At 41.6% G+C, this 16743-nt stretch overlaps 1 protein-coding gene across 1 annotated transcript in view; it reads right to left on the bottom strand.

Annotated features, from left to right (window-relative positions):
- Positions 1 to 16743, bottom strand: part of LOC139749593 (hrp65 protein-like) — a 106511-nt gene that overhangs the window by 54890 nt on the left and 34878 nt on the right. The window contains exon 4 of the mRNA XM_071663686.1: positions 14719 to 14849. Coding sequence (XP_071519787.1) covers positions 14719 to 14849 — 131 coding nt within the window. The remainder of the gene's footprint in view (positions 1 to 14718; positions 14850 to 16743) is intronic.

Below are 16743 nucleotides of genomic sequence, written 5' to 3'. Positions count from 1 at the left end.
TTTTTTCTGCCAGGGCTGTATATAAATAATTATTTACATGTCTATTTATCTATCTATTATACTTTGTCGCTGTCTCCCGCATTAGCGAGGGAGTGCAAGGAAACAGACGAAAGAATGGCTCAACCCACACACATACACATGTATGTACATAAACGCCCACACATGCACATATACATTCATATACATTTCAACGTATACATACATATACATACACAGACATATACATATATACATATGTACACACTCATAATTGCCCCTATCCATTCCCTTCGTCACCCCGCCACACATGAAATGGCACCCCCTCCCTCCACACGTGCACGAAGTAGCGCTAGGAAAAGACAAAAAAAAAGGCCACACTCGTTCACACTCAGTTTCTAGCTTTCATGTATAATGCACCGAAAATACAGCACCCTTTCCACATCCAGGCCCCACAAAACTTTCCATGGTTTACATGCCCTGGTTCAATCCATTGACAGCACATATATATATATATGTCTGTGTATGTATATGTATGTATAAATATGTGCATGTGTGGGTGTTTATGTATATACATTTGTATGTGGGTGGGCAGGGCCATTCTTTCGTCTGTTTCTGTGCACTACCTCGCTAAACGTGGGAGATGGAGATTAAATATAATAAATACATATATGAATACATATATGGATATATATATGTGGTGTGAGGTGGTCTGATCGAGTAAGTAATGTAAGGGTAAGAGAGAGTGTGGAAATAAAAAGAGTGTGGGTTGAGAGAGCACAAGAAGGTGTTTTGAAATGGTTTGGTCACATGGAGGAGAATATGAGTGAGGAAAGACTGACAAAGAGGATATATGTGTCAGAGGTGGAGGGAACGAGAAGTGGGAGACCAAATTGGAGGTGGAAAGATGGATGTGAGAAAGATTTTCAGTGATCGGGGCCTGAATATGCAGGAGGGTGAAAGGCGTGCACGGAATAGAGTGAATTGGAACGATGTGGTATACCGGGGTTGACGTGCTGTCAGTGGATTGAATCAAGGCATGTGAAGCGTCTGGGGTAAGCCATGGAAAGCTGTGTAGGTATGTATATTTGCGTGTGTGGACGTATGTATATACATGTGTATGGGGGGGGGGGTTGGGCCATTTCTTTCGTCCGTTTCCTTGCGCTACCTCGCAAACGCGGGAGACAGCGACAAAGTATAATAAAAAAAAAAAAAATAATATATCTTTTTATATTATTATACTTTGTCGCTGTCTCCCGCGTTTGCGAGGTAGCGCAAGGAAACAGACGAAAGAAATGGCCCAACCCCCCCCATACACATGTATATACATACGTCCACACACGCAAATATACATACCCACACAGCTTTCCATGGTTTACCCCAGACGCTTCACATGCCTTGATTCAATCCACTGACAGCACGTCATCCCCGGTATACCACATCGCTCCAATTCACTCTATTCCTTGCCCTCCTTTCACCCTCCTGCATGTTCAGGCCCCGATCACACAAAATCTTTTTCACTCCATCTTTCCACCTCCAATTTGGTCTCCCACTTCTCCTTGTTCCCTCCACCTCTGACACATATATCCTCTTGGTCAATCTTTCCTCACTCATTCTCTCCACGTGCCCAAACCATTTCAAAACACCCTCTTCTGCTCTCTCAACCACATAAATGCCCATACATGCACATATACATATATATATACACATGTACATATTCATATTTGCTCGCCTTCATCCATTCCTATCACTGACCTGCCAAGCATGAAATTGCATTCCCCTTCATGTATATATACATGTACATGCGTGGATAGGCCATTCTTCGTCTGTTTCCTGGCGCTACCTCACTGACGTGGGATACAGCGATCATGCATAACAAATAAATATATATATTTTTTCATACATATTCGCCATTTCCCACGTTAGCGAGGTAGCACCAATAACAGAGGACTGAGCCTTACAGAGGATATCCTCACTTGGCTCCCTTTGCGGTTCCTTCTTTTGAAAAATTAAAAACGGGAGAGGAGGACTTCCAGCCCCCCACTCCCTCCCCTTTTCGTTGCCTTTTACGACACGCAGGGAACATGTGGGAAGTATTCTTTCTCCCCTATCCCCAGGGATAAAAGTCCAGTGAAATAAATATTACATATACATATATACACATGTACATACTCATATTTGCTTGCAAATATATATGCATTTATCTTACACTTGATCACTGTCCCGCATTAGTGAGATAATGCCAGGAAAGAAAAAGACCCATCAACTCACACAAACATATATATACATTCATACACACACAAGTACATATAGTCCCGGCAGAAAATACTGGCGTGCCCTACTTACAGTGACGTAACATGTAGAAATATCAATAAACAAGATAAAACAGGTACTCACCCCCCTTAGTACTTCATACAATGTCCCCTGGACTTAATACAATCTTGAAGGCGCTTGAGAACAGATGCCGCGAGATGCTGAAGGTATGTATGGTCAAGGTTGTCCCAAACATCCTGGATGGCGGCCTGGAGCTTAGGAATACTGGATGTATCCCGCCCACACACCTGTGACTTTATAACTGACCACAAGTTTTCAATAGGGTTAAAGTCAGATGAGTTATCTGGCCAGTCCTGAATGTGAGTCACACTACGAAATGCAAACTAGTCACATATTAATTCAGCAGTGTGGCAAGAAGCACCATCTTGCATAGAAATATTACAAACAATCTTCTCAAAACAATCAGGTAATTCAAAATTCATCACACAACTCCAGGTGTCGATTCTGATTCAAAGTCACATTTTAAGGCAAAAAGACAAGACTTCCAATTCCAACACCATTATAGCCAAAAGCCCCCAAATTTTAAAGTTGTTTGAATGAACTTAGGGTTGTATGGCCTTCGGTACACTTTGCCTCTATGGAAGCTAGTACCATCAAACGTAGCCTCACCAAACCAAAACATTTTCTTCACTTTTTGTTGTACCAATGCAAATATTTCTTGGCAAATGCGAGTCTACTCGTGCTGGCAGTCTGTCAGAAGTGGTTTCTTGCGAGGCATACCCTAGGGTCGTCTTCCTTTAACTGTCATGCTGAAATACATGAATTTTCATCAACTTGACGTTGGATAATCTTCAGAGTGCCTTGGAAAGTCATACAAGGTCATCCAGGACATTTCTTCTGGGAAGGAATGTCAAAGCTACCATCATCAACGAAGCACTTCATCCATCTTTGCACACTCAGTAATGCCAGCCCTGTAGTTTCAGCTATTTCTATATTACACTTCCCTGCATTTTACAAACCACACATGGAAAGGGTAAAAAAAAATCAATTTCTGGGGGACAACAGCAAAAACATTACCCACCACTAACTGCCACCTGTTGCTACACCAGGGGGTCCCCCCTCCCCACCAAGGTCTATGAGCTGCCCAAGTATTTTTCAAAATTTAAGTCATGTTTAGAGGGTATGATACAAATGGATGAAAAATACTGTGCAGGCCCAAACATATCATTTTTTTTCTGCCAGGGCTGTATATAAATAATTATTTACATGTCTATTTATTTATCTATTATACTTTGTCGCTGTCTCCCGCATTAGCGAGGGAGTGCAAGGAAACAGACGAAAGAATGGCTCAACCCACACACATACACATGTATGTACATAAACGCCCACACATGCACATATACATTCATATACATTTCAACGTATACATACATATACATACACAGACATATACATATATACATATGTACACACTCATAATTGCCCCTATCCATTCCCTTCGTCACCCCGCCACACATGAAATGGCACCCCCTCCCTCCACACGTGCACGAAGTAGCGCTAGGAAAAGCAAAAAAAAAGGCCACACTCGTTCACACTCAGTTTCTAGCTTTCATGTATAATGCACCGAAAATACAGCACCCTTTCCACATCCAGGCCCCACAAAACTTTCCATGGTTTACATGCCCTGGTTCAATCCATTGACAGCACATATATATATATATGTCTGTGTATGTATATGTATGTATAAATATGTGCATGTGTGGGTGTTTATGTATATACATTTGTATGTGGGTGGGCAGGGCCATTCTTTCGTCTGTTTCTGTGCACTACCTCGCTAAACGTGGGAGATGGAGATTAAATATAATAAATACATATATGAATACATATATGGATATATATATGTGGTGTGAGGTGGTCTGATCGAGTAAGTAATGTAAGGGTAAGAGAGATGTGTGGAAATAAAAAGAGTGTGGTTGAGAGAGCACAAGAAGGTGTTTTGAAATGGTTTGGTCACATGGAGAGAATGAGTGAGGAAAGACTGACAAAGAGGATATATGTGTCAGAGGTGGAGGGAACGAGAAGTGGGAGACCAAATTGGAGGTGGAAAGATGGAGTGAGAAAGATTTTCAGTGATCGGGGCCTGAATATGCAGGAGGGTGAAAGGCGTGCACGGAATAGAGTGAATTGGAACGATGTGGTATACCGGGGTCGACGCGCTGTCATTGGATTGAACCAGGGCATGTGAAGCGTCTGGGGTAAACTATGGAAAGTGTGTGAGGCCTGGATGTGGAAAGGGAGCTGTGGTTTCGGTGCATTATTACATGACAGCTAGAGACTGAGTGTGAACGAATGGGGCCTTTGGTGTCTTTTCCTAGCGCTACCTCGCACACGAGGGGGGGGGGTTGTTATTCCATGTATGGCGAGGTGGCGATGGGAACAAATAAAGGCAGACAGTATGAATTATGTACATGTGTATATACGTATATGTCTGTGTGTATATGTGTACATTGAGATGTATAGGTATGTATATTTGCGTGTGTGGATGTGTATGTATATACATGTGTATGTGGGCGGGTTGGGCCATTCTTTCGTGTTTCCTTGCGCTACCTCGCTAACGCGGGAGACAGCGACAAAGCAAAATAAAATAAAAATATTTCTTTCATACTATTTGCCATTTCCCGCGTTAGCGAGGTAGCAGTATATATATATATATATTTTCCTACGAGTCCACGGGGAAAATGAAACACGAAAAGTTCCCAAGTGCACTTTCGTGTAATAATCACATCATCAGGGGAGACACAAGAGAGAAATATAACAGTCAGTTGATATACATTGAAGAGACGAAGCTAGGACGCCATTTGGTAAACATGTGATTGTCCAAAACATGTTTTGGACAATCCCCTGGGGATAGGGGATTAAGAATACTTCCCACGTATTCCCTGCGTGTCGTAGAAGGCAACTAAAAGGGGAGGGAGCGGGGGGCTGGAAATCCTCCCCTCTCGTTTTTTTTTTTTAATTTTCCAAAAGAAGGAACAGAGAAGAGGTCCAGGTGAGGATATTCCCTCAAAGGCCCAGTCCTCTGTTCTTAACGCTACCTCGCTATCGCGGGAAATAGCGAATAGTATGAAAAAAAAAAAAAATATATATATATATATATATATATATATATATATATATATATATATATATATATATATATATATATATATATATGAAGTCTGTTGGGGATGAGAGAGCCTGGGAAGTGAGTCAGTTGTTGTTCGCTGATGATACAGCGCTGGTGGCTGATTCATGTGAGAAACTGCAGAAGCTGGTGACTGAGTTTGGAAAAGTGTGTGGAAGAAGAAAGTTAAGAGTAAATGTGAATAAGAGCAAGGTTATTAGGTACAGTAGGGTTGAGGGTCAAGTCAATTGGGAGGTGAGTTTGAATGGAGAAAAACTGGAGGAAGTGAAGTGTTTTAGATATCTGGGAGTGGATCTGGCAGCGGAAGTGGATCATAGGGTGGGGGAGGGGGCGAAAATCCTGGGGGCCTTGAAGAATGTGTGGAAGTCGAGAACATTATCTCGGAAAGCAAAAATGGGTATGTTTGAAGGAATAGTGGTTCCAACAATGTTGTATGGTTGCGAGGCGTGGGCTATGGATAGAGTTGTGCGCAGGAGGATGGATGTGCTGGAAATGAGATGTTTGAGGACAATGTGTGGTGTGAGGTGGTTTGATCGAGTGAGTAACGTAAGGGTAAGAGAGATGTGTGGTAATAAAAAGAGCGTGGTTGAGAGAGCAGAAGAGGGTGTTTTGAAGTGGTTTGGGCACATGGAGAGGATGAGTGAGGAGAGATTGACCAAGAAGATATATGTGTTGGAGGTGGAGGGAACAAGGAGAAGAGGGAGACCAAATTGGAGGTGGAAGGATGGAGTGAAAAGGATTTTGTGTGATCGGGGCCTGAACATGCAGGAGGGTGAAAGGAGAGCAAGGAATAGAGTGAATTGGAGCGATGTGGTATACCGGGGTTGACGTGCTGTCAGTGGATTGAATCGGGGCATGTGAAGCGTCTGGGGTAAACCATGGAAAGCTGTGTAGGTATGTATATTTGCGTGTGTGGACGTATGTATATACATGTGTATGGGGGGGGGGCATTTCTTTCGTCTGTTTCCTTGCGCTACCTCGCAAACGCGGGAGACAGCGACAAAGTATAATAAATAAAAATAAATATATATATATATATATATACATGTGAATATGGGTGGGTTGGGATGGGCCATTCTTTTGTCTGTTTCCTTGCACTACCCTGCTAATGTGGGAGACAGCAACTAGGTATAATAAAAAAAATTTTTAATAATGATTTATTATACTTTATTGGTCTCCTGCGTTAGCAAGGTAGCACAAGGAAACAGACAAAAGAATGGCCCATCCCACCCACTTACACATTTATACACAAACACCCACACACGCACATATACATACCTATACATTTCGAGGTATACATACATATACATACAGAGACATAAACATATATACACATGTAGATATTCATACATGCTGCCTTCGTCCATTTCCACCGCCACCCCGCCACACATGAAATGGCAACCCTCTCCCCTCTGTGCGCACAAGGTAGCCCTAGGAAAAGACAGTAAAGGCCACATTCGTTCACACTTAGTCTCTAGCTGTCATGTGTAATGCACCAAAACCACAGCTCCCTATCCACATCCAGGCCCCACAGACCTTTCCATGGTTTACCTCACAGGTTCAGTCCACTGGCAGCATGCCAACCCAATTGTTCCAATTCACTCTATTCCTTGCACGCCTATTACCCTCCTGTATGTTCATGCCCTGATCGCTCAAAATCATACAAGCTCTCCCGTACTTATGACCTATGCGACTTATGACTATCTGTACATACAACAGGGGAAAAGTAAAAACTTTATGTAAATATAAAAATTATGCTTGGTCATATGTCCACAAGTGCTAACAGCTGTGTGTGTGACAGTGAGTCAGACAATATCCCGGCATTAAGTACATCACAGCATCTCTCTCAGTTACCATTCAGTGTGTGCCTTATTCAAATGAATCTAAGGAATTTTTGTGCAGGATCAAACCATTTTTGTATTAAACCCCAAAGAAGACGACGAGCAAAAAGGAAAAATCCCATCACATGTTGATAGGTCACCCAATATGAAGGCGGAAAACAATTTAATGCGATGGCACCTAATCTACAGTTGTCCCATTCAACAAACTCCACAATTCTATAGGACACAGAAAAAATACATGAAGCAGTGAACTGTTCGGTAAGTATGAAGCCTACAATAATAACGAAGCAACGATAATGGCCCACCCACAAAATGGAAAAGTTGTTGGATAGATCAAATTAAAAAAAAATGTAAAAATAAGCTTATCAACAATTCAGGCGAAAGCTAGAAGTCTTTTTAAGACTCTGAAGGAGCAAGTGGGAGAGGATTACATAAAGAACTTCATAGGAAGTCATGGTTAGTTCAAGTGATCTAAAAGATATAGCTTGCACAACATTCAAGTCACAGGTGAAGCAGCAAGTGCAGATGAAGGAGCTGTGAAAAAGTTCATTGAAAGCTTGGATAAATCATCCATGAACTAAAGAATCTTCATAAAAGGTAAAATGAAACAGCAGAGAATCATAAAATAAAGCTGGTTAAAAAAGAAACAGCAGAGAATCATAAAATAAAGCTGGTTATCAAAAATGAGATAATCATTATAGAATGCTGTACAGGAATATGAATTCTACTTGCCATGCTGACATATGTCCATTTAAAGATCTGACCGGTCGGTCAGAACAGAACTCTGTCGGAAGTCTCTCTCTCTCTCTCTCTCTCTCTCTCTCTCTCTCTCTCTCTCTCTCCATTCCTTCCGCTACCCCATACCACCCCACAGGAAACAGCATTGCTATCCCCTGCTCCAGTGAGGTAGCGCCAGGAAAAAAGACAAAAAAGGCCACATTCATTCACACTCAGTCTCTAGCTGTCATGTGTAATGCAACGAAACTACAGCTTCCTCTCCACATCCAGGCCCCAAAAACCTTTCCATGGTTTACCCCAGAAGTTTCACATGACCTGGTTCAGTTCACTAACAGCATGTCGACCCCAATATACTACATCGTTCCAATTCACTCTATTCCTTGCATGCCTCTCATCCTCCTGTATATTCAGGCCCCAATAACTCAAAATCCAGTTGAGTCTCCCGCTTCTCCTTGTTCCCTCCACCTCGAACACATATATCCTCTTTGTCAATCTTTACTCACTCATTCTCTCCATATGTCCAAAACATTTCAACTCACCCTCTTCTGCTCTCTCAACCATACTCTTTTTACTTCCACACCTCTCTCTCTCTTACCCTTTCATTACTTACTCGATCAAAACCACCTCACACCACGTTGTTCTCAAACATTTCATTTCCAACACATCCACCCTCCTCCATACAACCCTATCTACAGCCCATGCCTCGCAACCATATAACATTGTTGAAAATACTATTCCTTCAAACATACCCATTTTTGCTTTCCAAGATCATGTTCTTTCTTCCACACATTCTTCATCACTCCCAGAACTTTCGCCCCCTCCCCCACCCTGTGACTTCCGCTTCCATTTCTCGAATCAGCAAGGCAGCACCAGGAACAGACAAAGAAAGACCACATCTGATTACATCCCACTCTCTAGCTATCGTATAAGGCAATGAACATCCCTCGGTATAGGGGGAGAAAAAATACTTCCCACGTTTTTCTAGCGCGTTGTAGAAGGTGACTTGGGGAGTGTCTGGTTTATAAATCCTCCCCTCCTGTTTTACTTTTCCAAAAGAAAGAACAGACACATGAACCAAGTGAGGGTTCTTCCTTCTGAGGCTCACTAATCAGTTCTTAATGCTACCTTGCTAACGCAGGAAATGGCAAATATGTATGGGGGTGGATATATTCGCCATATCCCGCATTAGCAAGGTAGTGTTAAGAACAGAGAGCTGAGCCTCTGAGGAAATATTCTCACTTGGCCCCCTTTTCTGTTCCTTCTTTTGGAAAATTAAAAACGAATAGGGGATAAAGAATACTTCCCACGTATCCCATGCATGTTGTAAAAGGCAACTAAAAGGGGTTCGAGACGCGGGGCTGGAAATCCTCCCCTCCACTTTTACTTCTCCAAAAGAAGGCACAAAAAAAGAGGCCAAGTAAAGAGTTTTCCCTCTAAGGTTCAGTCATCTGTTCTGCAACACCTCCTCACTACTGTGGAAAATGGTAGTGGTGGTGAAAGCCTTCACAAGATGAAATCCAGCAAGGTGGCAGGTTTGGATGGTATTGCAGTTGAAGTTATTAGAAAATGGAGTGATTGTGCTGTTCACTGGTTGGTAAGGGTATTCAGCATAAGTATGGATCACGGTGAAGTGTCTAAGGATTGGCAGAATGCATGTATAGTGCCACTGTACAAAGGCAAAGGGGATAAAGGTGAGTGTTCAAACTACAGAGGAATAAGTTTGTTGAGTATTCCTGGAAAATTGTATGTGAGAGTATTGACTGAGAGGGTGAAGGCATGTAAAGAGCATCAGATTACGGAGGAGCAGTGTGGTCTCAGAAGTGGTAAAGGATGTGTGGATCAGGTGTCTGCTTTGAAGAATGTATGTGACAAATACTCAAGAGAAACAGATGGATTTGTATGTGGCATTTATGGATCTGGAGAAGGCATATGATAGGGTGGACAGAGATGCTTTGTGGAGGGTCTTAAGAGTATATGGTGTGAGAGGCAAGATGCTACATGCAGTGAAGAGTTTTTACCAAGGATGTAAGGCATGTGTATAAGCAGGAAGAGTGGAGAGTGATGACTAGTTCCCAGTGAAGGTCAGTCTGCAGCAGAGGTGTGTGATGTCTCTATGGTTATTCAATCTGTTTATGGATGGGATGTTAGAGAGGTAAATGCAAGAGTTACAGAGAGAGGGACAAATATGCAGTCTATTAGGTACATGAGGGCCTGGGAAATCTTTAAGTTATTGTTCGCCGATGATTAAGCACTGGTGGCTAATTCGAGAGAAACTGCAGAAGCTGGTGATCGAGTTTGGAAAAGTGTGTGAAAAGAGAAAGTTAGGAGTAAATGTGAATAAGACCAAGGTTATTAGGCTCAGCAGGGTTGAGGGGCAAGTTAGTTGGGATGTGAGTTTGAATGGAGAAAAACTGGAGAAAGTGAAGTGTTTTAGATATCTGGGAGAGGACTTCGCAGCAAATGGAACCATGGAAGTAGAAGTGAGTCATACAGTCGAGGAGGGGGTGAAGGTTCTGGGAGTGATGAACAATGTGTGGAAAGAGAGAATGTTATCTCATAGTGTGAAAATGGGTATGTTTGACGAAATAGAACTTCCAACAATATCATATGGTTGCATGGCATGGGCTATAGACATAGGGTTGTACGGAGGAGGGTGGATGTGTTGGAGATGAAATGTTGGAGGACAATATGTGGTGTGAGGTGGTTTGATTGAGTAAGTAATGAAAGGGTAAGAAAGGTGTGGTAATATGAAAAGAGTATGGTTGATAGAGCAGAAGGGAGTGTGTTGAAATTATTTGGCCTTATGGAAAGAATGAGAGAGGAAAGGTTGACAAAGAGGATATATTTGTCAGAGGTGGAGTGAACAAGGAGAGGCTGGAAACCATATCATAGGAGGAAGGATGGAGTGAAAAAGAGTGATTGGGGCCTGAACATGCAAGAGGGTGAGAGGCATGCAAGGAATACAGTGACTTAGAATGATATGGTATACCAGGGTGGATGTGGTGTCAATGGATGGAACCAAGGCATGTGAAATGTCTGGGGTAAAGTATGGAAAGGTATGTGGGGCTTGCATGTGGATAGGGAGTTGAGGTTTTGGTGCATTACACATGACAGATTGAGACTGTGTGAACGAATGTGGTCTTTTCTTTTTTTTTTAAATCCATTTTCCTGGCGCTACCTTGCTGACACGGGGTGGCAATGCTATTTCCTATGGGGCAGGGTGGTGGCGGGAAAGGATGAAGGCAAGCAAGTGCAAATATGTACACGCATGTATGTAGATAAGTGTGTATATGAGTGAATAGGTCTTTCTTCATCAGTTTCCTGGCGCTACCTCGCTGACGTGGGAAATGGCGATCAAGAATAATAAATAAATACATATATTTATTCATTCATATACTTAGTATACTTTGTCACTGTCTCCCGCATTAGCGAGGTAGCACAAGGAAACAGACGAAAGAATGGCCTAACCCACCAACATACACAAAAGAGGGTGTTTTGAAGTGATTTGGTCACAATGAGAGAATGAGTGAGGAAAGATTGACAGAGAGGATATACGTATCAGAGGTGGAAGGAACGAGGAGAAGTGGGAGACTAAATTGGAGGTGGAAAGGTGGAATGAAAAAGATTTAGAGTGATCGGGGCCTGATCATGCAGGAGGGTGAGAGACGTGCAAGGAATAGAGTGAATTGGAACTGAAAAAGATTTAGAGTGATCGGGGCCTGATCATGCAGGAGGGTGAGAGACGTGCAAGGAATAGAGTGAATTGGAACGAACTATGTGGTATACCAGGGTCGACGTGCTGTAAATGGATTGAACCAGGGCATGTGAAGCATCTGGGGTAAACCACGGAAAGTTTTGTGTGGCCTGGATGTGGAAAGGGAGCTGTGGTTTCGGTGCATTACACATGACAGCTAGAGACTGAGTGCGAGCGAATGTGGCCTTTGTTGTCTTTTCCTAGCGCTACCTCGCGCACATGCGGGGGGAGGGTGTTGTCATTTCATGTGTGGCGGGGTAGTGACGGGACTGAATAAAGGCAGACAGTATGAATTATGTACATGTGTATATATGTATATATATGTATATGTTGAGATGTATAGGTATGTACATGTGCCTGTGTGGACGTGTATGTATATACATGTGTATGTGGGTGGGTTGGGCCATTCTTTCGTCTGTTTCCTTGCGCTACCTTACTAACGTGGGAGTCAATTGCATTATTTCCCTGCAAAAATTGTCCAAATGCCTCTCTCTTCTCTTTCACTAATAATCTTACTCCTTCATCCCATCACTCACTACCCTTTCTAATCTGCTCACCTCCCATGCTTCTCATGCCACAAGCATCTTTTGCACAAGCCATCACTGATTCCCTAAATACATCCCATTCCTCCCCCACTTCCCTTACCTCCTTTGTTCTCACCTTTTTCCATTCTGTACTCACTCTCCTGGTACTTCCTCACACAAGTCTCCTTCCCAAGCTCACTTACTCTCACCACTCTCTTCACCCCAACATTCTCTCTTCTTTTCTGAAAACCTCTACAGATCTTCACCTTCGCCTCCACAAGAAAATGATCAGACATCCCTCCAGTTGCACCTCTCAGCACATTAACATCCAAAAGTCTCTCTTTCGCACACCTATCAATTAACATGTAATCCAATAACGCTCTCTGGCCATCTCTCCTACTTACATACATATACCTATGCATATCTCTCTTTTTAAACCAGGTATTCCCAATCACCAGTCCTTTTTCAGCACATAAATCTACAAGTTCTTCACCATTTCCATTTACAACACTGAACACCTCATGCACACCAATTATTCCCTCAACTGCCACATTACCCACCTTTGCATTCAAATCACCCATCACTATAACCTGGTCTCATGCATCAAAACTACCAACACACTCACTCAGCTGCTCCCAAAACACTTGCCTCTCATTATCTTTCTCCTCATGCCCAGGTGCATATCAATCTAGAGTTTACTTTCTTGCACTCTTATCACATACTCCCACCACTCCTGTTTCAGTAGTGCTACTCCTTCCCTTGCTCTTGTCCTCTCACTAACCCCTGACTTTACTCCCAAGACATTCCCAAACCACTCTTCCCCTTTACCCTTCAGATTCGTTTCACTCAGAGCCAAAACATCCAGGTTCCTTTCCTCAAACATACTACATATCTCTCCTTTTTTCTCATCTTGGTTACATCCACACACATTAAGACACCCAAATCTGAGCCTTCGAGGAGGATGAGCACTCCCTGCGTGACTCCTCCTTCTGTTTCCCCGTTTAGAAAGTTAAAATACATGGAGGGGAGGGTTTCTAGCCCACCGCTCCCGTCCCCTTTAGTCGCCTTCTACGACACGTGAGGAATGCGTGGGAAGTATTCTTTCTCCCCTATCCCCAGGGATATATATATATATATATATATATATATATATATATATATATATATATATATATATATATATATATATATATATATATATTCTCTTTCATAAATGTTCACTATTTTCCATGTCAGAGAGGTAAAACCAGGAACAGGTAAAGAAAAGGCCTCATTCACTCACATCTATTCTCTAGCTATCATACATAATGCAACAAAACGTAAGTCACAGTTAGGTAGTGGATGTGTGTAAATGACACCATTTCTTTGTTCTAGACACTACCTCAGTAGTCTGGGAAAGTGCAGAAAGAGGGGGGACACTGGAGCTTGAAGGGATGCGCTCCAATCAAGAATAGCAGTTACTAAATGAAGCTGTACTCCTTTTCTTCTGCTGATGATGGGGCCTGCATGTGGTTATACTATATGCAGACCCAGTCCAATGACATGCTAAAGGGATGTGTGTATGTGTGTGTGTAAAGAAATATTTACACCCCACAATGAAGCAAAAAGGCATGAAGACTTTGTATGGTAAAACCCTCCTTTAAATGTAGAAAAATATTTGATACCAGAGATGCACCACATCATATAAACAAAATCACAAAAATACATCATGGGACCTGTGAACTTAAAACTAAAACAAACATAAGTAACCCAGGTTCTCAAAAATCTATCTGCCAACTCCCTCTACCATTAATTCAGTGCACTGAAGCCCTGACCATTTAACCCCATGTCCCATCCACTCATTACCCAACATATCCCAATTCTCCCACATTAATCATAAACATTTCCTTGTTTACAAAACCACTTTTTTCCCTCAGTAACTAAAAACTCAAATATGAACAGTCCCATTTTGATTACAACAGTCCACCCAATATAAAAAATGAATAAAATCACTATGCATTAGCTTGGTTAGATTAACATCTTTGGAAAAAAAATAAAAAAATGAAGTTAGTGCCACTTCCACCCATTCTGCATACAGGTATTCTCTGATGAAAAACATACCCATCCATCCCTTAAATGCCTCCAGCATGATTCAATGAACATTAAACCATCCCAAATTTTTGCAATAATAAGGAATAAACTACGATTAATAACATATTGTCAACTAATACAGTACAAAGAAGACTCCCTTCTTCCTTAAGAGCTACTATCCCCACCTTCATCCACTATCACCCCCCCCCTCCCATACACAAAGAAACCTCCACTGTAGGTTACCTGAAAACTTCTGATATACAACTATTATCATCGAAGAGGTAGTCTTACTTTCCAGCATGCGGATGTATGCCCTGGTATATACAGTAGAGGTGACGGCACGAAGACAAACTATACCTTGTGAGAAAATAGCATTCCTCCTGACACTTCTTGACGGCAAGTGTGGGACCTTTCTTGTCAGCAAAAATCACGATGCCATCACCTGTGGGTTTTCCCCGGTCGTCAACAATCACACGGCACGCCTCGATCTAAGAAAGAACAGCCCAAAACAATGAGTATCTATTAACAACATTACTTCCCTGATAATTTGGCCCCATGATGGGAAACAAAATCCAGGAGAAAACTGTAATGTATCAGAAAAAAAAAGAAAAAAATACCCCATAAAGAATACCATAGAAAATGTATTAATCAATGACATCATTACGAACAGTGGACACAAAACAATTCTATTATCACAACTACATGATAATAGCGAATTGTTTTGGCTAAGATCTTTTACCCTGAGGAAGTTTGAAAATCCTGAAACAAGAAAGCATCCTCTCGTATAAGTGTCATTCCTGTACTTAGGGAAGTACGAACTTTATCAACTCATGCTTGCCAAACAAATAAAAGCAAACTGACAGCTCATCCCTGAAGTTACTGCTTGCCAAAACTCACAACCAAGCTGTGGTATTCACAAAACAACTAACTGTGTGTATTTGAAATATAAGGTTAAGCTTCACACACAAGTTTGCTAAGTTAATACAGCTCCTCACATTAAGTTAAAGATTCATTCTGTCCAGTAAGGAGTCAAAATTATGAAGTGGGAGAACAATCCTGCCTTTTCATAAGAACTGCTCTTTGGAGCTCACTTATCTTTAAAACATTTTTTTCTATATATGACAAAATGTAAGGACTAATTTGCCCTGTATATGCTAACTTTACTAGAACTGAATTAGCGCAGATGCAATTCATTTTTCTAACACCCAACTTCTTTCACCTTGGAAAGGTACTATCACGAACAAATCAGTGATGGCCATACTTGCACATATCTACTCTAACTGTGATGTCTAATTCTATGAAACCAGATCACGCCATCCACAGCCAATCCCAAGATTATTCTACAGTTTACCCTGACAGCTCCAGATGGATTCTTTCCACATGCTCAAACCACCTACAAAGTACTATGTCTCACCTACACTATAATTCACTCCCTATGCATTTCCTGCCATACCAAATCTTTCATAAATACCAACATTACTTTCTTCATTCTACCTATTCATACAACATACTAATTCATTTTCAAAGCGTGGATTCTTGACCTCTGAGACTCATTCTATGTCCATGGCTTGAGCTGCATATGTAAGGGTTGGGAGGACTAAGTTGTCCCTTAATCCTTTCTTCACTTCAAGGTTACACCTCTACCTTTCATTACTCTATTACACATAATAACCCTTCTAACCTATAATGCTCTCTTAAGTTAAATGTCTCCAAAACTTAATTTCTGGCCAATTCCCTCTCTCTAAAACACCATTTACAACTTTCTTGCATCTTTTTATGGATTTGTAAGTAATTCCACCATTTTACACCATGAACACAGTGTCCTGTAACCTCTAAACTACTTTGGAAATCTTAAATTAAACAAATTGCTAAGTCTACCTCTAAGAAAATGGAAGTTTCTTCCAAACAGTTGCTCTATTTGTACAAAGGCTTAATCCGTCCCTCTATGAGGTGCTGTTCTTACATCTGGAGAAGCCCTAACTCTATGTTTACTTGACTAAGTACAAAGTAGTTTGATCCAACTTTCCCACTCACCTTAAACTTGATTCACTTGTCTTACACTGCAAAATTGGTTCCCCTCTCTAATATAACTGTTTTTACTCCTGAGAACTGACTGCTTGAGTGCCTGCACATTCAGCTAGACCACACATACTCAGCAAGTTAATGCATCAATGAATTAATGTTTGACCATAGGCAACTAAAGAGCATGTTCTTTCGATATCTCTTTTACTCTAAACCTCAAAGTTTCACACCTCAGAGCTTTCAAACTCTCTGCCTCACCACATCTTCAACTATAACCTGGCCCATTCTAAAAGGGAGATTCCATGTTTCCTTCAAAATTCTAAAAATATTTTCTCTTTTCTTATGACTCCCTCTCGTCAA

This window comes from Panulirus ornatus, chromosome 1 (assembly GCF_036320965.1).
Source record: "Panulirus ornatus isolate Po-2019 chromosome 1, ASM3632096v1, whole genome shotgun sequence".
Classification (NCBI taxonomy): domain Eukaryota; kingdom Metazoa; phylum Arthropoda; class Malacostraca; order Decapoda; family Palinuridae; genus Panulirus; species Panulirus ornatus.
Note: the sequence above shows the minus strand (reverse complement) of the source record. Positions and strands in the feature narration are given on the sequence as shown.